Source organism: Platalea leucorodia, assembly GCF_965183815.1.
Source record: "Platalea leucorodia genome assembly, chromosome: 3".
NCBI lineage: Eukaryota > Metazoa > Chordata > Aves > Pelecaniformes > Threskiornithidae > Platalea > Platalea leucorodia.
In genome coordinates this window covers 111,257,962-111,281,488 of record NC_138825.1, presented here as the reverse complement: position 1 = coordinate 111,281,488, position 23,527 = coordinate 111,257,962, and the positions used below count along the sequence as shown (strand labels likewise).

The following is a 23,527-nucleotide window of genomic DNA, read 5'->3' as shown; positions in this document are numbered from 1 at the left end:
AGAAGCTGTAATGATTAATTACCAGGAATTTATGAGCTACCAAGACCTGCAGTGCCTATGCTCCTCCGCCTCAAGAACAAAGCTGGGAACCCACTGCTAAAAAAAAAAATAAAAGAAATCAAAGCCCTGGGAGTCAGAAGCGCCTTGCCAGAGATTTTGCAGGAATACTGTCCCACCGCCCCATCGCTCACTTCTTGTGCTACTGCCACAGAGCACCCGCCGGGCAGCCTCCGCAGTGAGCGAGTGCCACCTCCCGGAGCCGGCCCGGTGTTGCAAAGTCTCAAGGTGGGTTTTGAAAAGCTATGGGGTTTGGGTTAGATTTGTGGTTTTGCAAAGCGCTTATCATGGGCTTCTTCACACAGGCTCTGCAATATCCTTTACTAGTTTTAACAAAAGAGGGGAAACGGAAATATCATAACTATCACTAGATTAGGGATATAAGCTCTTTTTTTTTATTCCCCATATATAACACAGTAGAACAAGCCGGGGGGGGGGAGGGGAGGAGAATAGTATAGATAAGCATCTTCTCTTGTAATAACTTGTCTGAATGTTCAAGATTCACATGCAATTTCTTGCAGCCCCTATGAGCCCCAGCTGCCCCAGAGCAGGGAGGCAGCTGCCGGCACACCAGCTCGGCCAACAGTCCCCATCCCTCCCCTTGTGCACGCACACTGTCTCACAGAGCTGGCAATGCCCCCCCCGAGTCCCGCTTGTGCCAAGGGGAACTGAAATGTGTAAAACAACATGTAGATCACGCCAGCGCGGCACGCCGGCAGAGGCCCATCCCCAGCCACCCCAGCCTGCGCCGCTTGTTCTGCGGTGGCCCAAGCCAGGACAGCACGTAGGGACAGCAGCGCCAAAGGTGAGCCAGCGCGCAATGCCCGCTCGCCTTCCAGCCTGTGCCTCAGCATCCCAAACCCGTGCTATTCCAAGACAACTTTTTTTGAAAGCATTAAATACATCCCAAATTGCAGCCAGGAAAATTATTTTAAAATAAGCTCTTCTCAATCTTCCCCAGACTAACCCAAATGATGGCTTTGCCAGCTTTTATCCACCCTCCTTCTCTTTCTGCTACCTTCAGCTTTACAAGGGCATTTTGCCCGCAGCGCTGGCACACCCCGGGGGAAAGCTTCAAGGAGTCTGAAGAGCTGCTTTCACCCACTTCGGAGCTAGGTAATCAGATGTATGCACAGCCTGAATAATTGTGTTCCCTGAGCAGGGGTTTTGTTTTTTAAAAAGAGCCTCAGCTCTGGTGTTTGCATATTTTTACATTTTAAATTTTAATTTTAGATTTGTTTACCCATACTGAATATTCACACACAACTCTCACGTCTGTATGAAGAAATGACTGCGTTCTTCAAGAAAACGTGCCCGAGCAGCCGTGCCAGCAGGTCCATCACAGCCTCAAAATTTCTGTGAAATCCCTCGTTTGAGTTTCAAACCACTGGACACCAGTGGACTCAACGTACAGCATTGGCCACCAGTTCCCTAGAAAGCAGTATCACTTCTTTACCAGATAGTTCAGGTCTATGTTTCCAGTTTTCATGGCTTACCAGCCACGCAAAGCCCATGCAGCACACTGGGCTCATGGTAGAAGCGTTGGTCGCAGCACAACAGACCCATGCTATGGTAGCAGAGCTGCATGGGTATCCCATAGGAATTTGGGATTGCCTGTCAGATGACAAAGATTATCCTCCTACTTTAGAGTCTCCTCATTTGATTGCTTTTGGCTTTAAGCAGGTGACTTCAGTTTCATGCCATTTAAGTCTTCAGGACCCTGGGCAGGAGATGACAACTAAAACCTAATCACCTCTCTGAAGCAACAGAGCACCAGCCTGTCTTCTCCTGTTCATACAAAGCCATTTCAGCTCAAAAGAATCATCAACTTCTCCCTACCCATCCTGTAACTCCTATTTTTGAGCAACTTCAGGTTGCCTCAAGTTCCACAAAAACAGAGCTGTAGCAAACAGCTTTTCCAGTTTGTGCTAAAACAGTTTCAAGCCAGGTGCTTTTTGTTCAGGAAGGTTTGACTTGCGTTCGAAAAGAAACGTAAGGCCAAGTGACTGCGCCAGCTACATCCCCACCCCAAAATTGCCAGAAGAAAGAAAAACGTAACCACAGAAGTTGCTCTGCGTCTTCAGCCTGCTGAGCAAGATTCCTTTTCATGTGTCCAACCTATTTTTCTAAGGGCAGTTCCGCATTCTCAGCTATATTAAGATTTGTTGTTACTTTTAAAAAAAACATTTTCATCTCACCTCCCAAGATTCAACATAAAGACAGCACTTAAAAATAGAGCATTGTCAAGCCCCAGCACTTACAAACATGAGTCAAGCCCTCCAAAGTTACGCAGGTTTTCTTTAAAACTGAGATTTCTGAAAGGATTAGAAACCTGTTCTCAAGTTATTTTGCTTGCTTGGCAGTTAAGCCTTTAGTCTATATTTGAATCATATTTCCAGGCTTTTCTCCCTAATCAAAGCCAGTTTTTATTTTCCATTTCTTTTTTGTTGGTTTTTTCGTGCTTTTTTATTACTATTAACGAAAGACGAGATTCTCATCGAGATAAATGACTCCACAGCGGCGAGGTTTAAAGATAAAACACCACACAGCATGAAACCTGTGAGCTGGTATGAGTTGTTAAGCCCCCAGATCTGGTGATGTTCACCCCAACACACCACAGGCCCTCCTCCACCCAGCACCAGGCTGGGTTTCCTCTGTGGCAGATGAGCAGCAGCCCAGCCACACACAGCGAAAGACCGAAGGCAGAAGGATTAAAGCAGCTCCTCCGGGATCACGCTGGAAGTCAGTGTGGGAAGGAGCCAGACCTCATGACTTCCCAGTCTGCTTTAACCACCCGACCACTCGCGCCTCTCCTCGCCTAACTCAGGAGAAACACACCGTGCCTACGTTCAAATCTACGAGAAACAATCTTCCATTTTAATAACGCAGAAAAAAAAAATTAATCTGGCGGCTCTGCTGTGTGCCCTCAAGGAAGGGCAGCAGAGACAGCCAAGTTCTTTCCACACAGCACCTTTTTCTAACAAGATCTGCCTTTCAAACAAACCAGGAAAAACAGCCATAATTAAAGGGCAATCAAAGAGCTCCAGGAACCTCGCTGTCAGCGAGATGAAAGATGCCTTTTTTAAATGAAGGCTTGCATACCCAGATCTCTTCTCCTTGGTTTATCTTGGACGCCGTGCTCTTTTGTCACACAAAAAGCACCAGCCATTTTTATTAGTCCAAAGGCTACATATGCAGCAGCTTTAGATGAGCTTTAGATCTTGTACAGCCTCTTCAGTCTCACTGCAAAGCAAAGTTGAAAAGCAACAATATATAGGTACACATCAACAATGTCTGGGGTTGCCATAGGTAACGGCAAGCAACTCAGGTAAGTACTGGCACACGGCAAGCTCTGGCCAGTCCCCAGCAAACACAGGCATGGGTAAGACTGTAATGGCCACGTAACAGATCCCCCCGTCATGCAAAGTCTTGTACGTCCTGCTGGATAAGACCCGGTACAGACAGACTCGGGATTATTCCAGTCTGATCACCTTGCTCCACATGGCTTTCATTTCAATCGAAGACAGGTAAGTTGAATTCACCTCCTCCTATTTATGCTCCATTATATTTTTGTACCCAGAGGATGAAGACATCACTTAATAATCCAAGTCCATTGGGTATTTATTTCTCTATTGAGAATTCAGGTAAAACTTTAGCTCTTTTCTAGCACTAGAAGGCAAAAGCCTCTCATTTTCATGTTATCTTCAAATTAAAATTGTCAGGATGCTTTTGATTTTGGATTATTGTGTTTGGACAGAACACAGAGTTTGGAGCCTACAACATAACAACCAGGGACAGGTTAAACTGCGATGAGCTTCTTTCCAGGGAGGGCAGTTGGATACTGTTTTTCTTGACTGTGGCTAAATAATTTCAATGTTCTGCCCAAGACACAGTAGGCAAAGGGACTCCAGCGTGCCCTGGGACCACTTCCCCAACACAAAGGCAGTGTCTCACCTGTGGATTGATCACCACGCATCCTACTGGCAGACCAGCCTGAGGCCACACGCAGCCGGGACCCACGGGACCTACGCTGCGTCTCGCTTTGCTTTTCCTCGGAGCAGCAAGGCCCTCCCCGTGCTCTCCGGCTAGGGAGGGCAGCAGTGACTGCACGGCCGACTTGATCTACATGTTATTTTCACTTTTTACAGGACAAAGGGTCATAGAAACCCTCAACCAAACTGATGTGAAGAGGAGCCTTTGAGACTACAACAGTGGATTAAAAACCAGTGGAACAAATAAGGTAAAGGATCCATCAGACCTAAATAAAAGGACTTGGTAGGGACCAGAGGACACAAGCAAATCCCTCCTCTGCCTGCACAGACTCCCTCGGAGAACCAAGACACGCACCATCCAACACTGGGGAGCGGGAAGCTACACAGCTATCACCAACACCAGGATGCAGCCGCTCCCCACCCCGGCTGCCAGCAGGAATTCTGGGAATGTCAGTGCAAAGCCCAGCAGCCGCCAGGTCACTTGGTCTCCCGCGGATGCGCGTGCAATTCAGGGGTATGCACCCATTTGGTCACAGCACTCCTTGCCGGCTAGCTGAAGGAGCAGCCCTAGGCCTAAATTCCATAAACGACTCATTTATCAGCCTTCCACTAAAGAAAAATTACCCAGAAGCTCAAAGGTTGTTATTTAAATGCTGATGGCTGAAAGCATGTGGTTTCTCTGAAGACTTGGACAAATATAAACATAAAAGGGAAAAATAAAGGTTCTTTTCCTAAAGATTTGTCCACATGGGTGTATACTAGATAGGCCTTAACGTGCTTCATCTATGCCGTGAGCTGGCTGGATGCAAATCACCTTCAGCCCAAAAGCCTTATAAATGACACCAGCGCAGCTCCGAGCCCTTGAAGGGCAGAGCTGTCAGGCTGGGCACCGCGCTGCGCTAACGTAGCCGCGCGGCTTCCAGGATTGGCGCTGGGTCACGGCCCGGCAGCTCGGCGTGCAGGCAGGGCAAGCACAGGTCTGCCTGCACACATCCGCGGAGGCACGGCCTAAGAAAGCAGCGCTGGGAAGACTGTTCCGTCTTTAAAAGAAGAAGGGGGGGCGGGAAAAAAAAAGCTTGGTATAGATCACCTGAGAGGTGGCTAATCTTACTGCTCTCACATTCGTTTCTTCACCTCCCACATCCACCGCAGGTTTTGCATCAGCAGGAGGCGAGCCAGGAAAAAGAGATAAAAAAAATTGGGCAACTCATGCAGCTGTGGGCTCCCCAGCCGCCTCCTGCCTTCGGGATCGGACGTCCCAAATAAGGCTTGTCTGGCAGATGTGCGATAGGGCCGCATCCGTCCCGGCTCCGCTCAGCCAGACCCAGCACCGCAGCCCACGGAAGTTACTTTGCAGTCAAACCTAGCAAGCCCAATTTGGATGGCTGACACAAAACACATCGCGGGTCCCACACCACGCCAAGGAACGCCGAGTGGGAAACAGGACCCAGCCCCTGATAAGAGAAAACATCCTCCTAGCAAGTTCATTCCATCAACAAAACAAAAATGAATGGTAATGAAAGGAAAATACATATACCTGCTCACAAAGAGAAACACTGATTGTTATTCCAACCTGTTCTGAGGCAAGGAAATACAGGAATGTCTCTGCTCGCAACACGTGGGAAACCTGGGGATTGAGGTTCCCAGTCCTAATGATGCTTCCTCCCACCCCACGCTCTGATAAGATAAAGGTGCAGGGCCAGGTGTCAGCTTTTGTTAGGTTGGTTGGAAAGAAAGTAAAAACAGCAGTTTGGCAAAAAAGTGGCAATATGTAAACAAATAAACAAAGCCACCCCAAAAAAACAACGCACCCCCTCCCAAACAAACAAAAAACCAAACCCCCAAAACAAACAAACAACAAGAAAAACACCCACCACGAAACTGAAAGAATTAAGTCTACAAAGGCACAAAAATGGCTGAAAAGGAAGTGTTGCCATCAGGTATAAGAGGAATAGAGAAAAGGAAAAAAAAAAAAAATCACCTCCCAGTTTTCTCTATAGAAAAGCTAACTTCAGGAAGATTTTTCTTTCAGTTTTAGGAAATACACTGTGAGCTCCGTAGCTGTTGGAAGACCAGCTGGATAGTGGAATTTGGGACACCAAATTCTGAAGAAAAACTGCGAGGTGAAAACCTGCTTCTAATTTGCAACACTTAAAAGCAAGGGCAACACGTGCTTGTTTTTAAGAAAACCCAGGACACAGTAGGGAGAGGTCTGCATTACGAGGCAGGTAAGCAATACTTGCTATGACTTTCCTATGTCACTGCTCCAAAGGCTGTGTGTACTTGTGCCTCAAAGCACTTGTGGTCTGCAGCCTTGGCTTCAAACCAATCTCTTTCCTTTAAGTATGTTTGACTCATCATATTTCATAGTTTCATTTCCAACTAGCCAAACCTGTACCTCCTCAATGCTGCTGAAGGTGGCAACACCTTCTTTAATGAGGCATATGACTGCTGTTTCATTACAATGGCATCCATATAAATGCATGCAATATTCATCAATCAAAAAAGGTGAAATTCTTCCTACAGCGAACACCAAGTGAGGATTATACTGGAATACACTCTTGAAATAAATCAGCAGTGCATACCCCAGCCTTACTTCAAGTTGCAGCAACAGATCCACCCTCTTCAAAAATTGAGCTCATGTGAACAAAAAAATCCTGCCCAAGAACTTCAGTCAACACACATGAGGATCTGCCAGAAGACCACCCTCGTTGCCCAATCTGCTACTTCAAAAGGCCAACCCAAATTAGCCACAAGTTACCTTATTACAGGACTGTTCCACCTTTCTTGGACACACACACACAAGAAAAAGCAGCATCGTTTAATTGGTCTGTCATTCAGGGTGTCACTTAAGAGATACCACAGCACCTTCTCTTTGATGGAAAGACAGCAAAAAGCTCTGATATTCTCCTGCTCAAAATGCCGGTTACACCCTCACCATGTATCCTTTTTTAGTAGAAAGGGTCTTTTCACACAGAGCATCTGGCTTACAATGCCTTTTTTTTTTTTTTTTTTTTTGAGGGAAGGAGTGGGAGGACAATAGAGCCCTTAACGTGCAGTGACATCATTTTTGGCTACAGTCCCACCATCCAGCCTAAAGCAAGCCAGACAGAAGACCTCCACGGGGGCCCTTCTCCGGGAGCTGCTGGAAGCAATGCTACATTTCAAAACTGACCCACTGGCAAGCGCGGAAGGGGTGCCCCAGCACAACAGCAGGGTCCTTGCGCTGTTAGGACTACAAAAACGGGGCAAGGTGGCTCTTGCAATCACCGCGCAGACAACAACTCGCCCTGTTCAGACACGAGGCCCCAACCCTCCTGCTCCAGCGGGCAGGAGCTCAGACAGGATTTGAGCAAAGCGGGATCCAGCAAAGCCAGTTAACCCTGGGGAAACCGATCTGTCCAGATTGTTCAACTGCCACTGACCTGAGAGCAGGCCGTGTCCCCAGGCCAGCGTTAAGGGATAGAGAATTTGCTTCACAGCCTAATGGGTAACCCAAAAGAGGTAACAGGACAATGGCCAACATTATGAAGAGCAGCAAGAAACACTCAGAAGAAATGTGCATTTAACCATGCACATAGTGGCAATTTTCATTAGAAGACCTCTAATGGGTACCAACCAAGAGAAGGAGAACTGGGCATGCCGTACAGACCTGGGAAGAGATGGTTCCCAGCCTCAAAAACTCATGACCTGAACCTACAAATGCTTCTCCTGATTGACATACGGAGCTCAAAGACGCAAAAAGGGCTGCAAGGACAGGATTCCTCTTCTCTACCTTACCTGTAAAATCCCCTGATTTTAAAGATGGCCAAGCCTGCTCAGTCAACAAGGAGGGGCAAGCACCTCCAGAGAAAGCTCCATCCCAGCTCTAGACACCCCATCCCTAATGAAGTCATAGAAGAGAAAGATGACGAGCTTGTGTTCAGACATCTAAAAGCTTCTTTGCAGAAGAACCCCACCTTGACTGTCTGCCCAACATGGCAGACATCCGGGACAGGGTGGGAAATTGTTTGAAGTCTCCACAAGCCTCAGGGTAACTCCGGCATTACCTGTTGCGTGCAAGTGAGTATCAGCTACACATCTTTGTCAGACTCATCGGACCATGCTTCCACCCAACCAGGATGGCTCCTGACTGAGTAGCTACACTGGCTTTCCTAAATATCCCATTCAAAACCCACCAGTTCATCAACTAATTTCCCAGTTCACCATCTCCCCCTTTCTTCTCACAAAGCATGACTGTCTCCTCATCTAATTCTTCCCCTCCCCGGTCTCCCAGGTGGTGGGGTCAGACCTCACCTCTAACACGGACACCTGGAAGCCCACCTGAATCACTGCTTCCCCACTCCACAGCGCCTCCTGTCAATCTTTCTAACCCTGACCTTGCTCTCCCTTCCAATCTCAGGAGCACCACTTCAGGGCAGCCTGTCCTTCCTCCCCACCCTCGGCTCCCTTCGCTGTCTCAGAGCAAGGAGGCTTTGGATCCTGGGCCCTTTTCCAGCTTGAATACACTCTTGCGAAGGTCAGAGAATACTTAAGCCACCACTCTTCTATAAAGCGGCTGCTTCTAGCAGCTCCTGTGATGTGCCAAAGCAACAGGAGAGGGCAGAGAGGAGCTGCCAGAAAGCAGCACACAGCATTTGCTCCGAAACCCACAGACACTGGTCCCGCAGTGGGAAGTGTCTGTCTGTCGTGCATGAAATACTCCCGGTTTCTACACACATGGGCTCACAACAGCACACAAATGCAGCCAGCTCCATGACAACTCCATCCGTGCAGAGCCAGACCTGCCTGCTGCATCCAGCGTCCAAAGCCCTGGAATTGCCCTCGGCTCTCCCAGCAACACGCAACTGGGAAATACTGATCGCTGAGGGCATCTCAAACATCCTTTCCATCCCCAACTCCACAGCTGCAAAATCCACACATTTTCCTTGCTACAGACTGAGCGCACGCCTCGTACCACCTGAAAACAGTGTTTCTTCACCAGAAAGCTGTATTTTACAAAATCCCTGAAGTGCCCCAAGGGGACTGGCAAAGCACTCTCTCGGGCAGTTGACACGCTCCTGAACGGACAAAGCGGCAGAGGTCCGATATTCCTGTACATCCCCACAATGAGGGACAGCACAAGAAGGGCAAGTACCTGGTCCCACAGCTGCTAGGGGTAACTTCTTGCAATAATATGCTATTCCTCCCTTAATCTGACACACACCCAGAGCCCTGGCTGCCTAAACAAGTTATTACATCAGAAAACCCAGACGCAGAGCCTCATCACCTCCTGTTTGACACTGCTGCACAGGACCAAATCATTCCCACAGCAAACTGGGAGCAAGAGGGAAACTGGAGAAGCAGCAACCCCAGAAGAATCATTTGGCTCTGATCCAGGTAACTCCAGGGCTCAGGAAGCAAGTTTCTAATAATCAAGACTTGCTAGCTGGTTAAACATACCACCTATGCAACGCCGCTGCTGTTATTAAACTTAAGACACCATGTTTATTATTGTGGAGGACTTTCTGTAGCATCAGAAACTCAGCTCTCTTTATTGCCTGCTCTCTTCATATACTTCAAGACGGGGGGGTGGGGTGGTGGAATAAAAGCGAGAGAGAGAGAGCATGCAAGGTAAATGAACCATGCAATAAAAATTGTTGAAATTGGCTCAGGCATCTCCTGATAAGATCACAGGAGTTGAGAAAGAACTGCAGCTCTACTGGTGAGAAATCCAACCATTGACAAAACGCATCCACTCAGGGGGGGGGAAAAAAAAAAAAAAAGTTAAACAGACACTTAAACACACAGAGCACTTGCTAAAAATGCCAGTTCTTTGAACACTGAAGTCCGGAGTATTTTTGTCTTAATATGATTCTGATCCCAGGAGCTAAGGCTTGCACTCTCGGTATCAACAGTCCTCTCTGCAGGTTCATACAAATCAATACTCAAAGTATATGGATCTGACACACTAAAACTGTGAATCTGGAGGTAAATTTGCCTATGTAGCTGCAAAACCAGTGTGGGTCACACCTCCCCACACCACCTCATCCCATGAAGTTCAGCTCTGAGCTGAAATACCACCTTGAGGGTCCTTAGACCTTTTCAAGCTGCTACTGGCAATTTCGCTATGGACTGAAACTACTCATTCAGAGCACCTGGGCAATAACCACCTGCTTCACAGGGCTGGCTCTGTCACCTGGTGGGAAGGGACAGCTTTCCTTGGGGCAGTCACAGGGTTCTCGGCACTGGCTCTAAGCCCTGCTCCTGGGTTAGCAGCCAGTCCCTACTGCTATAGGATGGCTCAGCCAGCAGAGAGGCAGCTGCAGAGCCGAGAAAGGCTTCTGACTCCTTGGGGACCTGAAATCACCACTCTGTCGGCATGACCCATCCATGCATACAAATCCTAAGCCCTTGAGTGCCTCACAGAGTTCCTTGAATGGGACAATATTAGACTGGCTATGGCAGCAGGATACCATTTTGGGAATACTTCTTGCCTCCTTTTGACAGCCTTCTGAAGCTTCATCTGTTTGTTCACATAGCGAAGTGCTTCGTGCTTCAAAAATCACATCAGCCTTTTAGCATCCTCCAGCAGATAAGGCCCTCCCTGCCATCCCTCTCAACCCGACTGAAGCCAAATCTGGCAAACAGGGAAGCCTGGCACCCAACGCCAGCCTCAAAAGTAACATCACGCATGCTGCAAGGCAGAGCTTTCTCTCATCAGCAGCACACACAGCTCCTCACCCCTGCCTGCCAACCATACCAAACTTCTCCCACAGAGCTGAAACCCAAGAGCAGCCCCCACGCAACCCTTCCCTCTCTTCTCCAAAGCTTTTGTGCTGCACAGAGCAAAGCTCGTGGTGACAGCAAGCTCTGTGCAGTGACACCATCCCTTGTGCCTCCTGCAGAGCATAGCGGCGCACACGGCTCCAGAGGACCTCTGCATTCTCTGCTGAGAGCTCCTATGTCCCCCCGGCTAGGGCTCTCCCTACGCATGGCGCTCTGCAGCCACCAGCAGTTTTCCCCATGATGCTGGTGACTAGCACATGACGTACTAGCAAGGGAACAGGTAGCCTCCAAAAACTGAAGGAAACCATTCCCAATTTTTAATGAAAACCCAGGAAGTAACAAAACTCTCCAAAGAAAATGCCTGCACCTTGACTCCAGCAACAAAGCAGTGGGAAATGCCTTTGGAATGGAGGTGGCTCTGCTCTCCAACCTGCTGTCCTGGCACCCAGAAGATGTACGGGCCTTTCTCAAAAGCTGGAGTGGCTTCAAACAGCTGCAGTTGGCTACTAGCTAGGGAAGCTGCCCGTACTTACACATCTACCGTAGTTCCCACAGTTCTGAAATAAGATCAAACCAGAGTTCACCAGGAGGCTGCTCTAACTTGAAACAGGTCACTGGGTGTTGGGATCCACGGTTTCAGCAATGCGTGCTTTGGGAGCGCAATGGCAGCAGCTACTCCCTCTTCTGCTAAAGGTCTTAACTCCCTCAGAAGCTGCCCCCCTGCCTCCCGCAGGGATCCTCCAAGAGACCGCACTCCCTGCCGAGCCCAGCTACGCTCCATCACAGCTCCCGCACCACTTCATCTGCTCTGGAAACACTCGGCGCTTCCTTTTGTCAGTACTTGTCTGTCAGGTAGGCAGTTCTGCCAAGAACCTTAAAGCAGTTGCAAAGCTCTCCGCAGTTGCACATGCAAACCCTCTTAAGAAATAGCCAGAAGGTTTTGCCTAATGTAAGAGCGTAAACAAACTTGTTACATGCTAATCACCAGGTAGGCCACACACCCTTCCCCTCCCCCAGCCCCCGAATCTGCTAAAAGGACAGGAAATATAATCGTGGTCACGCACCTTTGCTTCCTCGTTGATGTCCCAAGTGAAGGATATGGCATTGTACGCGATCTCCTCGATGTTACTGATGGTGTTGAAGCTCTCCTTGTAGTCAGCTGTTAGAAAGAAGGATGCATGAGGGAGAGGAAGAGGAGATACCATCTGCAGTCCTTAATCACACAAAGCAGCCAGAAACTGCAACTCCTCAGCAACTCCCTGGGGGCAAAGGAAGCTGAACTGTACTTAAGAATGGATCATTAAAAAGACTGGAAATGGTTCTCATACAAAACCAAAATACAACAAACAGGAGAAAGGAGAAAAACGGGACTCCGCAGAAATTCCAAACTAGAAACTCTAGTGAGAAAGGCAGACATCCCAGATATCCCACGTCCTGCGCCACAGCCTGCTATGTGCGGGAAACTCTACCCTGTACAGCAAGGGCATAAGCTCTCAATAAAACTCCTTCAATAACAAACAAAGATTTGCGTGCGCGTCTGCCTTAAGTGCCAAGTGATTAATCCCTGCTTTTATTCACAGAAGGACGGGACTAGGAGTACAACCCAGCCTTCAGCCAGAGAAGGCTGGAAGCCAGCCAGCCCCAGCCTTGTCTGGAGGCAAGTGGAAATTTGCAGTGTTTTCTTTTTTTGTGTGTACCAAAGACCAGTTGTGAGCAAAGCTGTGGGAAGAAGGATCATTAGTGTCGAGGTATTTCTAAGAGATCTTGTCCTTTGAAGAAACACAATATTTAGACAGCCACAGAGTCTGTAAGCTGTGATTTAGCTACAAGCACCGGGATATGCCAAAGCAACTGTAGTTTGGAGGGGGGTGTTAGATCTCCCAGGGCAAAACCCTGAACTCAGACGGCTCACCAACCAAAACCCTCCAAAAGTCAGCCTCTTTAAGGAGTCCTAAAAACTACAGCATTAGCTTCAAGCAGTCAAAAGCTCTCTCTGGGCTTTCAGCAAAGCTATGGATAGCAGAGAGTGTGATCCAAAGGTTCCTTAAAATAACAAAGCTTTAGCAGAAAACCAAACCTTGCCAAGGAATTAGGTTTGGAGTTTGACATCAGCAATGAGAATGTTCCTTACCTATGTCAATGCATCTTTGTTTAGCCGTGTGCTGTCTTGAGTGCCAGTACTTCCAGTGCCTGAGCTGATCTTCTCTTGTTTTGTCTTCAGCAAACACAACCATGATGACACTCTGAAAGGGTGGGGGGACAAGATTAAAAAAAAAAAAAATAAAGCGCAAACACGTGAAAGAGAAAAGGCCACAAAGTACATTTGTTTTGGAAGTTCTCCCTGGTATCAGGTTTTCTGCTTTAGGCTTTCCAACTTGACGCACCGCGGTACACCTGGCACGCCGCCGCAACAGGAAGGCAGACAGCAGCGCTTTCTGGGTCATAAACAGAGATGAGCAGAACTGCGCTCCTAACTGGAGTTCAAGGATCTCATTCCAGGTGTTGCATCACCTTTACACAAGTGCTGACACCACTTCTTAACAGACTGAGCCAGGATGGGTTGGACTAGGTGGACAGCAAAGGAACGAACGCTGACGTAAGAGAGTGGGTAAGCTGGCCTTAGTGCTGATGCTCTGGTTTAGATTACTGCACTTCGGGACAGTTTAAGGCTACCACTCGTACACACTCTCTTTCCCAAGAAACCACAAGAGCTGCCACTCACTCGGACTTTACTGATGGGGTGATGGATTCCTTCACTGCTGCTGACTTCCTTCAGTGTGATCGGGTAAAATTGACCTTTATTCAGGTAAGTCATCGTGCTGTCCCCAGGCTTCTGTCGGAGGGACTTGGAGGCTTCCAGAGTATATTCAAAGTTATTCCTACGGAGCGAAGAGGGCAGTGATTGCTAAGGTATTTTCCTGGAAAGCCGATTAAACGTTCCACATTTAATTTGGAGAAATTCCAAAGTCGTTAGTTGACTCATTAAGCCATCAACAGGCAAGGAAGTTGGAAAACAGGATGAGCCCCTTTTTCAACCATTTCCTTCATGAATGAACATTTAAGAAAAGTTCTTGGCAAGCTAAATCCCAAGACACATCAGCAGGCAAGACTGGAAGCTCCCTATTGAGACTCAGAGCAGCAAGCTGCTCTCATGGAACAGAAAAGTATCTATTAGCAATTAAATTCACAACCTAATAAGCCATTCAGCGGCCACGGTCTTCTCCTCTTCCCTCTTGGTCAACTGCAGCTAACCAAACAACTAGTTTATTCCCCTCCCTTGGAGTTCAGGTGAGTTTCATGCTTCCTATTTCTGCTGTAGATTTCCAACAGGGAGAGAGCAAGGCAAGCAGGCCAGGGAGAGGGACCCAGCTGGAAACCAGCTACGAGACCACTGCAGAGCTGACAGACAGCACTGCATCTTCCCATGGGACAGGGAGTCGGTACAAGGACATTGACTGAAACAGGGTGTTATTTCCAACCCTGCATATAGTTTTCCTTAAAGATACAGGTAGGATTTTCAACTGCGAAATTCAAATGAGCAGGCACTGTTGTGGTTTTGAGATCCACAGCATCCCCAGTGACTGATAGAGAATCAGCGCAGAAGGGAGTGAGCTGTGCTGCTTGCTCGTGGACAAGCCAACTGTAAGAGAAGGATATAGGCAAGCAGGGGGCTTAAAGCATTACCCAGAAATGCTGTCAAACACATAATCTTCTGAATTCATGTTGGCCATCCGGAGATTCAGTTCAGTAGGAAAGAAAACCTGGGGTAGACACAAAACAACACAACAATTAACAGAGCAGCAACGAGAAAAGTCAAGATTAAACAGATACTCTTTACCACAGAGCTTCTGGCAGGCAAACTGATCATCAGATAACAACTGATTTCTGGTCTGTACAAACAGGACACTTGAGTAGGGTTTTAATCCAAAACTTTTGGGTGTCAACTAAGCACAACATCTCACAAGCCTTCTGACTCAGCTTAGGGCAACATTTTACAGCTTTCCCAAATCTCAAAGAAAGGGCATAGCCACACAGTTCCTTGAGGTCTGGCTTAAAAATCAAAACAGAGTTACGCTGTTGTTTTCAGTTGGTACCATAAAACAAAAACCATGGATTTTCATCCAGGTTTAACTTTCACTCAAGGCCCCTAAATAAACCAGCTGTTTTCCACTGACACACACCACGCCTAGAAACTGGCAGTACGGAAGCTTACAGACATCGTCACTTCAGTACCTGCAAAGGCACCGTGGAGTGCTGAACCCTTGCAAAACCTGGCCCAGTGCTGGGGATCAAGACAACTACTTCCACACTCTGCACGCCAAAGGCTCTGTCACTAGTAAGATTAGTCATTTGCTTTTGATAATGATTTCATGTTGTGAAGGTTTTATTTACTAAGTTATACTTATGCACTTTCTGAGAAAGTCTTCTATTCCTAAATCACTGGACAGATTTTGGGCTCATCTAACAAGAACAATTAAAGGTGGGACGGGATCTCTCCATCCAGAATCAAGACACGCGCACACACACACAGAGCCACTGCCTCTCTTGGTACCTCTTGTACACCCTCCTTGAAAGTCTCTGAGAAGGTAGAGTCTGGTGTTCGCCTCTGGGAATTTTGAGGTTGGGCGTTGGAACTGAACTGGTCGGGATTGAGGTTCCTGTCGAAGACCACCACCCGCTCAGGGGGCTCAGGGTGGTAGACACTTGGTGGGATGCCCACTGCAAAGCCATGGGGCTGCGTCTCCGTTTTGATGGAATGGGTGGGCATCGTGGCAATTGAAACCGTGACCGTCGTGTCAGGGGTTGTGAGGTGGCCTCTCTTGTCCATGCCCATCTGGGGCGTGTGTGGAAGGACAATATTGAAAGGCACATTTTTCAGAACCTGGACTCTGTTTTCTCCAGCAGAAATGAGCGACTGTTCTGTCACATTTGGGATGCTGTTCCTTTAAAGCACAAAGAAAAAAAAAATCATGCATAAATTATACAGCTCATTTTCTCATTAAACAAGAGCTAGAAATAATTCTCAGCCTTTTGGACAGGGACAGCTGATATCAACTCTCCTGCTTGTGGAGAACAGCTCAATCCTAACCTGAAAAACTGAGAAACTAATTCAAAAAAGAAACCTCACCCACTGCTAACAACCCCACCTCGGAGATGAATTACCCTGGAGCAAAGGGTGAGGGTTCACAGCCCAGATCCTCACTGCTTGGAAAACAGCAGTCCAAAACTAAGCACTTTGAGGCCCTTCCCACCACGCATTGGCACATGCAGGCTCCATGAAACTGCTCTTTGGCGGATGGAGGAGGACTGAGAGCAAGGTTGCTGCTCTTCTGCCCTAGGACTGCACGCCACCCGGGAAGCACTAATAGGGAAATTACACCCCTCTTTCATGCACAAACCCCCGAGAAAATCCACACCGAGACTCCCTGGAGTGGTTTGCATAACTTCACACTCTCCACCCCACCACACTCATTTCTGCCAGGACGACACTGAGGTCCGTGGCCGAGCTGAGCTCATAGCTAGTAGCCACTAAGTCAGCCTGCCCTCCCTTTCTCCCTCCCCACAACGTGGTCCTGCCCTCTCTGTTGCACCAATTCTGATGCTTCCCTGTCCCCTTAGTTAGCCAGTTCGGCTTGTTACACTGGCAGAAAACTAGCCACTTCTTTTTTTCCTGCTAGGTTATGGGTCAGTGGAAGACCAGAGCTGGTATGAGGGGAGCAGTGTGAACACATGGCTGGGAACCAGACCGCTCTTCTCAGCAACGAGTCGTTCAGTCGGCTCAGCCAGACCACAAAACCTCACCTCGAGTCCTTAAAGCATTCTAGTCTGTCCAAAGGAAGAGGATGGTAGGAGTGGAAGCCTGGCTTGAATGAACCTCGCATTCGTAATATTTACTTACTCAGTATCTTCTTCTGCTTGGGAGGCACAAGAGAGGGAGGGCAGGAAAAGGAAGAAAGAAAGGAGTTCCAGAGGATACAAAAGAAGTCCATAAACAATACAAAACCAAAACTAATTCACAAGCACTTTGAAGTCCTTCCCTATCAGCCCATGCACGAAGAAACACGCTGCTGGTGCCCGAGAACAAAATCAGCAGTGAGCAACTGAAGCAACCACATGCAAAAATAAAAGGGTCATCAGTCACCTGCACAGCCTTGGGAAGGGGTGCCTGTGCTACCAGGCCGTGCCTAGTGTAAGAGAGCAGCATAAGAGCAAAAGAGCAGCTTTTGCTACGCTGACTGTATGACACCAGTACGTAGAAAGCAGGATGGCAATGAGAAGCAGTCTGAGCCTCAGCTCTCCACATCATGGTCCAACCCCCATCCTGTTCCTGGGGCAGCACAGGAATTTGGGGCACAGAGTAAAAGCAAACAATTTCTCTCTTCCAGCGCAACACTGCAGTGCGGCAAGTTACTTTCCTTCAGCAGCTTTGGGGTCTAGGAGGGAAGGAAGATAAGCAGACACACAATAATAAAAACTAATACCTTTTGCTATGGTCTTGGTCAGGATGTTCTACCTCTGGTTTAGCTGTTGAAGATCTCCTCTCCCTTGGAACCTAGGAAATAGAAGACATACTATAATGGCATTCTTCCTCCCATTAAAAAAAAAAAAATTAGCTCCTCCAAACACAGCCATTTGGTGAAATTAAGAAAGCATTGCTCTCTGATACCAGTCATTATTAGCACTACAGCTTGACTGATGCTCACATGGCTTTGGGATGCCAGGCCCACCTCAGGTGATGCCCCACAGATCCCCGTGTAGCTGACCCAGCCAGCTGTGCCAGCCCTGGGCTCCTGCCAGTGCCGGCTGGTGGGAAAACCAGTGCAGAAAACTGGCCATCCCCAGCTGGAGCACTAGCACCGGTGTGAACGGGACCAGGAGGAGAGCCCCCAAGGTTTGTGCTGGCAGTGCAGGTTTTCTCCTCTGCAGGCTGGCAGGTTTTCTCCTCTGCTTGCTGGATGAGCTCAAGGCTTGTGAAAGGCCACTGCTCCACAGCCCCTTCCCCACAAACATGTGCTCTCTAGGCCACTTCCTCAAAGACCACTTGAGGCTTTCCTTGCTCCTCGGAGACCAGGGGATTCGGGGAGGACCAGGGTCAATAAGTGCACTGGGATGCCGCAGCTCATTTTTGTGCATGGCCACGCACAACACACTGGCCCAAACTGTATTAAGTCTTTTATAAAGGAAAGGTAACCACTATGCTCTGGATTTAAGACAGCTCAATCCTGCTCCTCGTATTTTATGCCGTGGACAGGATTTGCCCTGAAAACGCCACACCCCGCAACACCGATCACACAAGCCACCTCGTCCACACGCAGATGCACGCCATTTTCCTGGGTGCGCTGCAAGGCCAAGGCACGCAGAAGAAGAACTCTCTGACTTATGGCAGCTCGGTTCAGCAGAGCACAGAGCCAGCGCCCCAGCGACCTGAACGGCTCTCGCCACCGCTGCCACGAGCCCGTGGTGCTCAGGTCCTCTCGGCCACGCAGCAAGTCCACACAAGCTCCTATGTGAACACACACGTGGTGCCTAGGACTTTTGTCACCTTCAACACACCTCCTGAACGAGCAAAGCAAACACTCTGTGGTGTAAGGAGGAGTAAGCTCCTACCGCTTTCCTTTGCTGAAGCCTGCTCAGATACTGCCTGCATTTGCCAGCTTGGGTGCAACGCGGGGAACCATCACTTTACTGCTAACTCAAAAACTGATGGCATATCTGTGTGAACAGCATACTTCTCTAAACAGCCCCTGACTAAAACCTAAGTCCTGGCTCTTCCACATAACCTGGAATCTCCAATAACACCAGAATTGTTGGAGTTTCCACAGTAACCAGCAAAAGTTGGAGAACCTCTAGCTGGAGACTGCTGGGAGGCCAATGCTAACTAGTCACTGAGAAAAAAAAAGGTCTTCCAAGCTGCGTTTGGCCTCAAGCCCAACACTCCTAAACTCTAAATTTTGATCAAAAATTTGTTTCCCATAAGGCCTTGTTAACCACAGTTCAGCTATCAGGGTAGCCCATTAGTCAAATGGAAGAAAAGTTGATTCGGTGTTTTTTAAATACAAAGGTGATCTCATCGGCTGCCTTTAATATTGCAGAGGGGGCATATTAGAAATGCCTAGACATCATCCCTCTAGCGTTACTTCCTAACAGCCCTCAATAAATCTTTCAACCTCTAACCATTTTGCTTCACGCAAGCATGCAGCATACCTGTTCTTCCACTGATTTTTCTGTACACCCGCTGATACCCAAACATAAGAGGAAACCTCGAATTAGACATTAATGTACAGCAAATCCCTTTTGCTTTGCCAAGCGTGAAGGATCAACATCAACGTTCTCTTTGTAATCTACAGGTTTAGAAATCAAAATTGATTTTGTGGATTAAAATCGTTCTGGTGAAAGTGTTTTTTTTTTTTCTAAGAGCATAGCAAGTGCACGCACAAAGCAGAAAGCCAGTTTTCTCACAAAATTAGCTAAATAACATCCACATCAGTGAGTTCGTGGCATTTTGCCGTGTGTGTGTGTTGTGTGTGGAGCGCTAATCACCATATTAAGCATTACAAGAATATTTTGATACGTAAGACATGTTCAACTCTTAAAAGGACAGGCAAGGATTTTGTATGCACAGGGCAGCCTCTCCTCATGCTTGAAGAACATAGCAAGGCTGGCGATTGCACTCACTACTGTTAAAAGACACTAGCCAAAGCGTCCAGCACATGAGCCAAGTGAGCCTCCTGGCCTCCCTGCATGCTCAGCAAAGAAAAAACAGGCGTCTCCACCCGGTGAGCCAGGCCACCGTAATGCAGGCGTCTAACACAAGCAGGACACCTCCCTGCCTGGAAGTGCCTGCTGGTCTCCACTGACTTGGACATGGACCGGAGATAGCTACCCTGGCCTAGACTTTTGGTACTTCAGAAAGAAAGCTCAGCAAAACGTATCCCACGCAAACCAGGTTATCTGTTTGACTGCGTTCAATTCACCTGTGAGCATCTAGGAAGGCACATGTCTCCGAGAAGACCGTGACCACTGGAGAAGACAACCACAGTTGCCAAAGAATTAACAGATTACGGCAGCTGAAGCTCATTGAAGGTTAGAGGGATGCAGACAGCAACTCCTTCAGGTGGACACTTCTGCCCCACACACCACCAAAATCTGTAGTTATAGCTTAGTATCAGCTGACACTAAGGTAGCACATCAAAGCCCCAGCAAAAGCCAACAGTCCCACCAGAACAGGGATCGCGCGAGCAAAAGGAGAGAAGTTTCTTTCTCCATGTGTATTTACAGTCAGATAGGGACATGCTCCCAAAGTCTCATTCTTCACCACTATTTCTATAATACATTGCCTCCTGCAGAACCTGGAGTCGACAGGCAAAGTGCAACTGAAGCTTTTGACCCATTACATTAAGATCCAGGGGATTTTATTTTACTGAGCTAAAAATAAACCAATTTTCAGAATAAGGGACATGGAATTTTTTCCATTTAAAACCCACTCGTGATCTATTCATAGCTTCTGTAAAATCCTCTAGCAAATGACACCTTTCCCATAGGCGGAACAAGAGCTCCGCTGGCTGCCAGAGCACACCCACACCGATCTACCTTGTAGTAATCATACAGCAGTCCGAGGGCAGCCGCGCTGTCTTCATCACCATTGATGCTCATCATAGCTTTGGTAGCTGCTGTAAGGGGATTTTCAAGAAAGGTTTTCCAGGCCTCATCTTCACTGGTGTAAGGACGTCTCTGAGAGTAGAGAGAGTCATTCTGAAGAACCAACACAGGTCTTTTACTTGAATCATAAAAAAAAAAAGAAGAAAGAAAAAGGCCACCTGTTAGAACACATGAAAAACATTCCTCAAGTTCTTCAAAATTAGCTGCCCCAGTTTCACAGGGTTCATATTCTGATTCAGTGCACTGCAAGGATTAGTCAACACAAAAAGCCCAGAAACCTAATTCTGATCTCACTCACGCTCAGTGTAAATCAGGATTAATTTGACCAAACTCAGCTGGATTACACCAGCCTATATAAAAATCGCAAAGCCGTTTCAGAGCACCACTGACCTGCTCACACTCTGAATCCAACCCAGAAAAAGTTACACGCGCTTGCTGGCCTACCACCTACGAAACCTCTAGCACATCCTACGTAATACTACCGAGCCGCAACCTGCTCCAGTTCCCACGTGGGACTAAAAAACGTGAATTAATGAAACATCTCTTTCTCCCAGAGCTTTCAGAAGGCATCTTCCCTCTCAGAGTGTATCTGAAAACACCACCTAGAAGCCGCTGATTAGTTATACACCACACAGGGAAATTGCTCAAAGGGACCTCAAATCAATTCGGCAGTGAATTTTTCTGACAAGGGAAGCCAAAAGACCTACTGCCTGGTTACTGCTGAAATAATCTGTGACACTAGTTCGAAACACTCTCAACAGACGACTGGGGAATAAAGAGAAAAAGGAGAAAAAGGCAGTTTTTCCCTTTATGCTATAGTATACAAAAAAAAAAAAAAAAAATTTACTCTGAACATTTTGACATTGCTGGGAACAAGATGATTTGGACCTTTCTGCCCACAGATGAAAGTGGGACACCTGTAGAAAATGCTGTCCTACCAGCTTAGACAACTTAATATACTTTGGTTCTATTGCTAAAATATACACTTCAAGTCGGCTAAAGCTAATGCTGTTTAAATCTGACTTTTAAACTAGTTCAAACAGTTTTCTTTCCAGCGCAAGCATAACATTAGTTTACTGCAGACTGGCAGGGAGAGGAGGGACGCTTTTTTATTTTCTTAAATAATCCCAAACTCGGCATTTTTTAATGAACTGGTAACAGTTTGAAATAAATAAGTAATTATTTAAAAAAGACAAACCCCACAAAAACCAGCTCCCCACCACCATCACACCCCTTCCCCAGTTGATAAGCACTTTTCTTCTATTTACCCAGATGCATTCAGAGATTGAAATATACTACAAATACAAAACGTTGTGAAATATAAAGTTGTGAAATACTCTAATCACTATAATCAGCTTAACAGTATCCTACATTTATCACCACCTTCTACCAAAAAGATTGCAAAGCACTTTGCAAATTACGCGTTCGATCCTTTATCAGTTACACAAGGAGTCTCGCTGAGCTGAAGACACTTAAAGCGAGTGGGAGTTTCCAGGACTTGTAAGAGCGCTTTGTGGCTATAAATCAGTATTATATAGCTGGAAAAAAAGCAAACAACAACAACAAAAGAGACAAGCTCTTGCACCAAGCCCTTTCTTTAGGTCTTTGTACATATTTGTGTACACACTGACGCAGATACCAAAATGCAGCGTAGATCTGGTTATCGAGGACATCCACTTTGTATCAAAGACTGCACAGCAGAAGACAAAGTGGAATTTTCTTTAGGGACATGGTACACGCTCCTGTTCTTATAAAATGTGATAAGAGAAAACTCGAATATCCACAGCAAGTGGGTAAATCCTCCAGTTAGTAACTCGTAAAGAAAAAGGCAACTGAAGTTCAGTTGATCCATCTCTGCCAAGCTGAAGGGCTAAGTCAGCCTTGCTGGGACTCACAAGACCACTGAGCTGATTCCCTCCAGCAGTGCAACGCTCACATGGAAAGAGAGAACCAAGGGAGAACCAAAAATACGGAGAATTAAAGCAGCCACTAACCAGAAACGTAGCAAATGCAAAAACTACGTATTTTTGCGTGATTTCTTTTGTCATTGCAACACCTAAATATAATGCACGTTGCCCTAAAGGTAACCTACCCTCCTAAAAGCAGTATAGAAAGAATTATCTGCAGAATTATCAAGAGAAGCTCAGGGTTTGGCAGTAACTCGATCCCTTAACAGAACCACAGCTTCTTTCAGGAGAATGAGAACATGCTAATAAGAGAAGGCAAACATTTATTTTTCCTAAGTTTTAGGTTTCAAGATTACTGGCACGTGGATCTGCTCACAAAGTAGCAGACATGTCCAGCAAAGGCTGGAAATAAGTTTCCTACTGCAGCCTGAATAATTTCTGGATTTTATGTTCTACGCGACCGAAGTGGAAGCAGAGGAGTATGACAAAAAGCAGACAGCCTCTCTTTGCCTGCGAGGATCCCCCCGCCCGCCACGTTCTGCCTTCGGATCACAGAAACCATTCCCACTTACTTCACCGACCCAAATCCCACCCTTTCTCCCCCTCGCCGTGCAGCAGTTTAACTCCGGACCTTAACAGCTCCTCGGCCGCGCTGCGCTTTACGCCCGCTCTTTGCGCAGAGCACACCTCTAGTGCTGAGGCAGCAGAAGGCATTTCTTTCGCCGGCTTCTACGTGCCAGAAAAGAAGCGCATGTACCTAAATTACTATGGCCTCAGCTATTAAGCATCACTGCAGGTAAAAAAACATATGAAAAATGCTGATCGCAGGGTGAAGTCAGTGAGCTGCTGCATAGGTCCTCTTTCTAGAAAGTAGTATATTGAAAAAAGAAATCATTCAAAATACAGTAATTTTATAATCGGTCCTCCAAATCACGTCAGAGTTATCCCCAGACGGACACGGCGACAGGCGCAGGAATAAACCCGCGCCTTCGCACGCCGCCAGGGACCCCTCGCAGGCGACGCCTCGGCGTCCAACACCGCCAAGTCACACAAAACGCGCTTTCGGCCCAGTTTTAGCTCTTCAACACCCCCTTCGCGTCGTGCGAGGCAGCCGCAGCCCAGCGCGCCGCCGGCCCCGCTCGG

The 23,527-nt window shown here is 47.4% G+C and overlaps 1 protein-coding gene across 1 annotated transcript in view; it reads right to left on the bottom strand.

Moving 5' to 3' along the window:
- The window catches only part of GRHL1 (grainyhead like transcription factor 1), a gene marked incomplete at both ends in the record, with an annotated part of 41,271 nt that overhangs the window by 17,641 nt on the left and 103 nt on the right, over nt 1-23,527 (bottom strand). Inside the window, 7 exons of the mRNA XM_082306197.1 lie at nt 11,882-11,976; nt 12,949-13,060; nt 13,540-13,696; nt 14,502-14,578; nt 15,370-15,760; nt 17,300-17,370; nt 20,409-20,595. Of these exons, the coding sequence (XP_082162323.1) occupies nt 11,882-11,976; nt 12,949-13,060; nt 13,540-13,696; nt 14,502-14,578; nt 15,370-15,760; nt 17,300-17,370; nt 20,409-20,595 (1,090 nt within the window). The remainder of the gene's footprint in view (nt 1-11,881; nt 11,977-12,948; nt 13,061-13,539; nt 13,697-14,501; nt 14,579-15,369; nt 15,761-17,299; nt 17,371-20,408; nt 20,596-23,527) is intronic.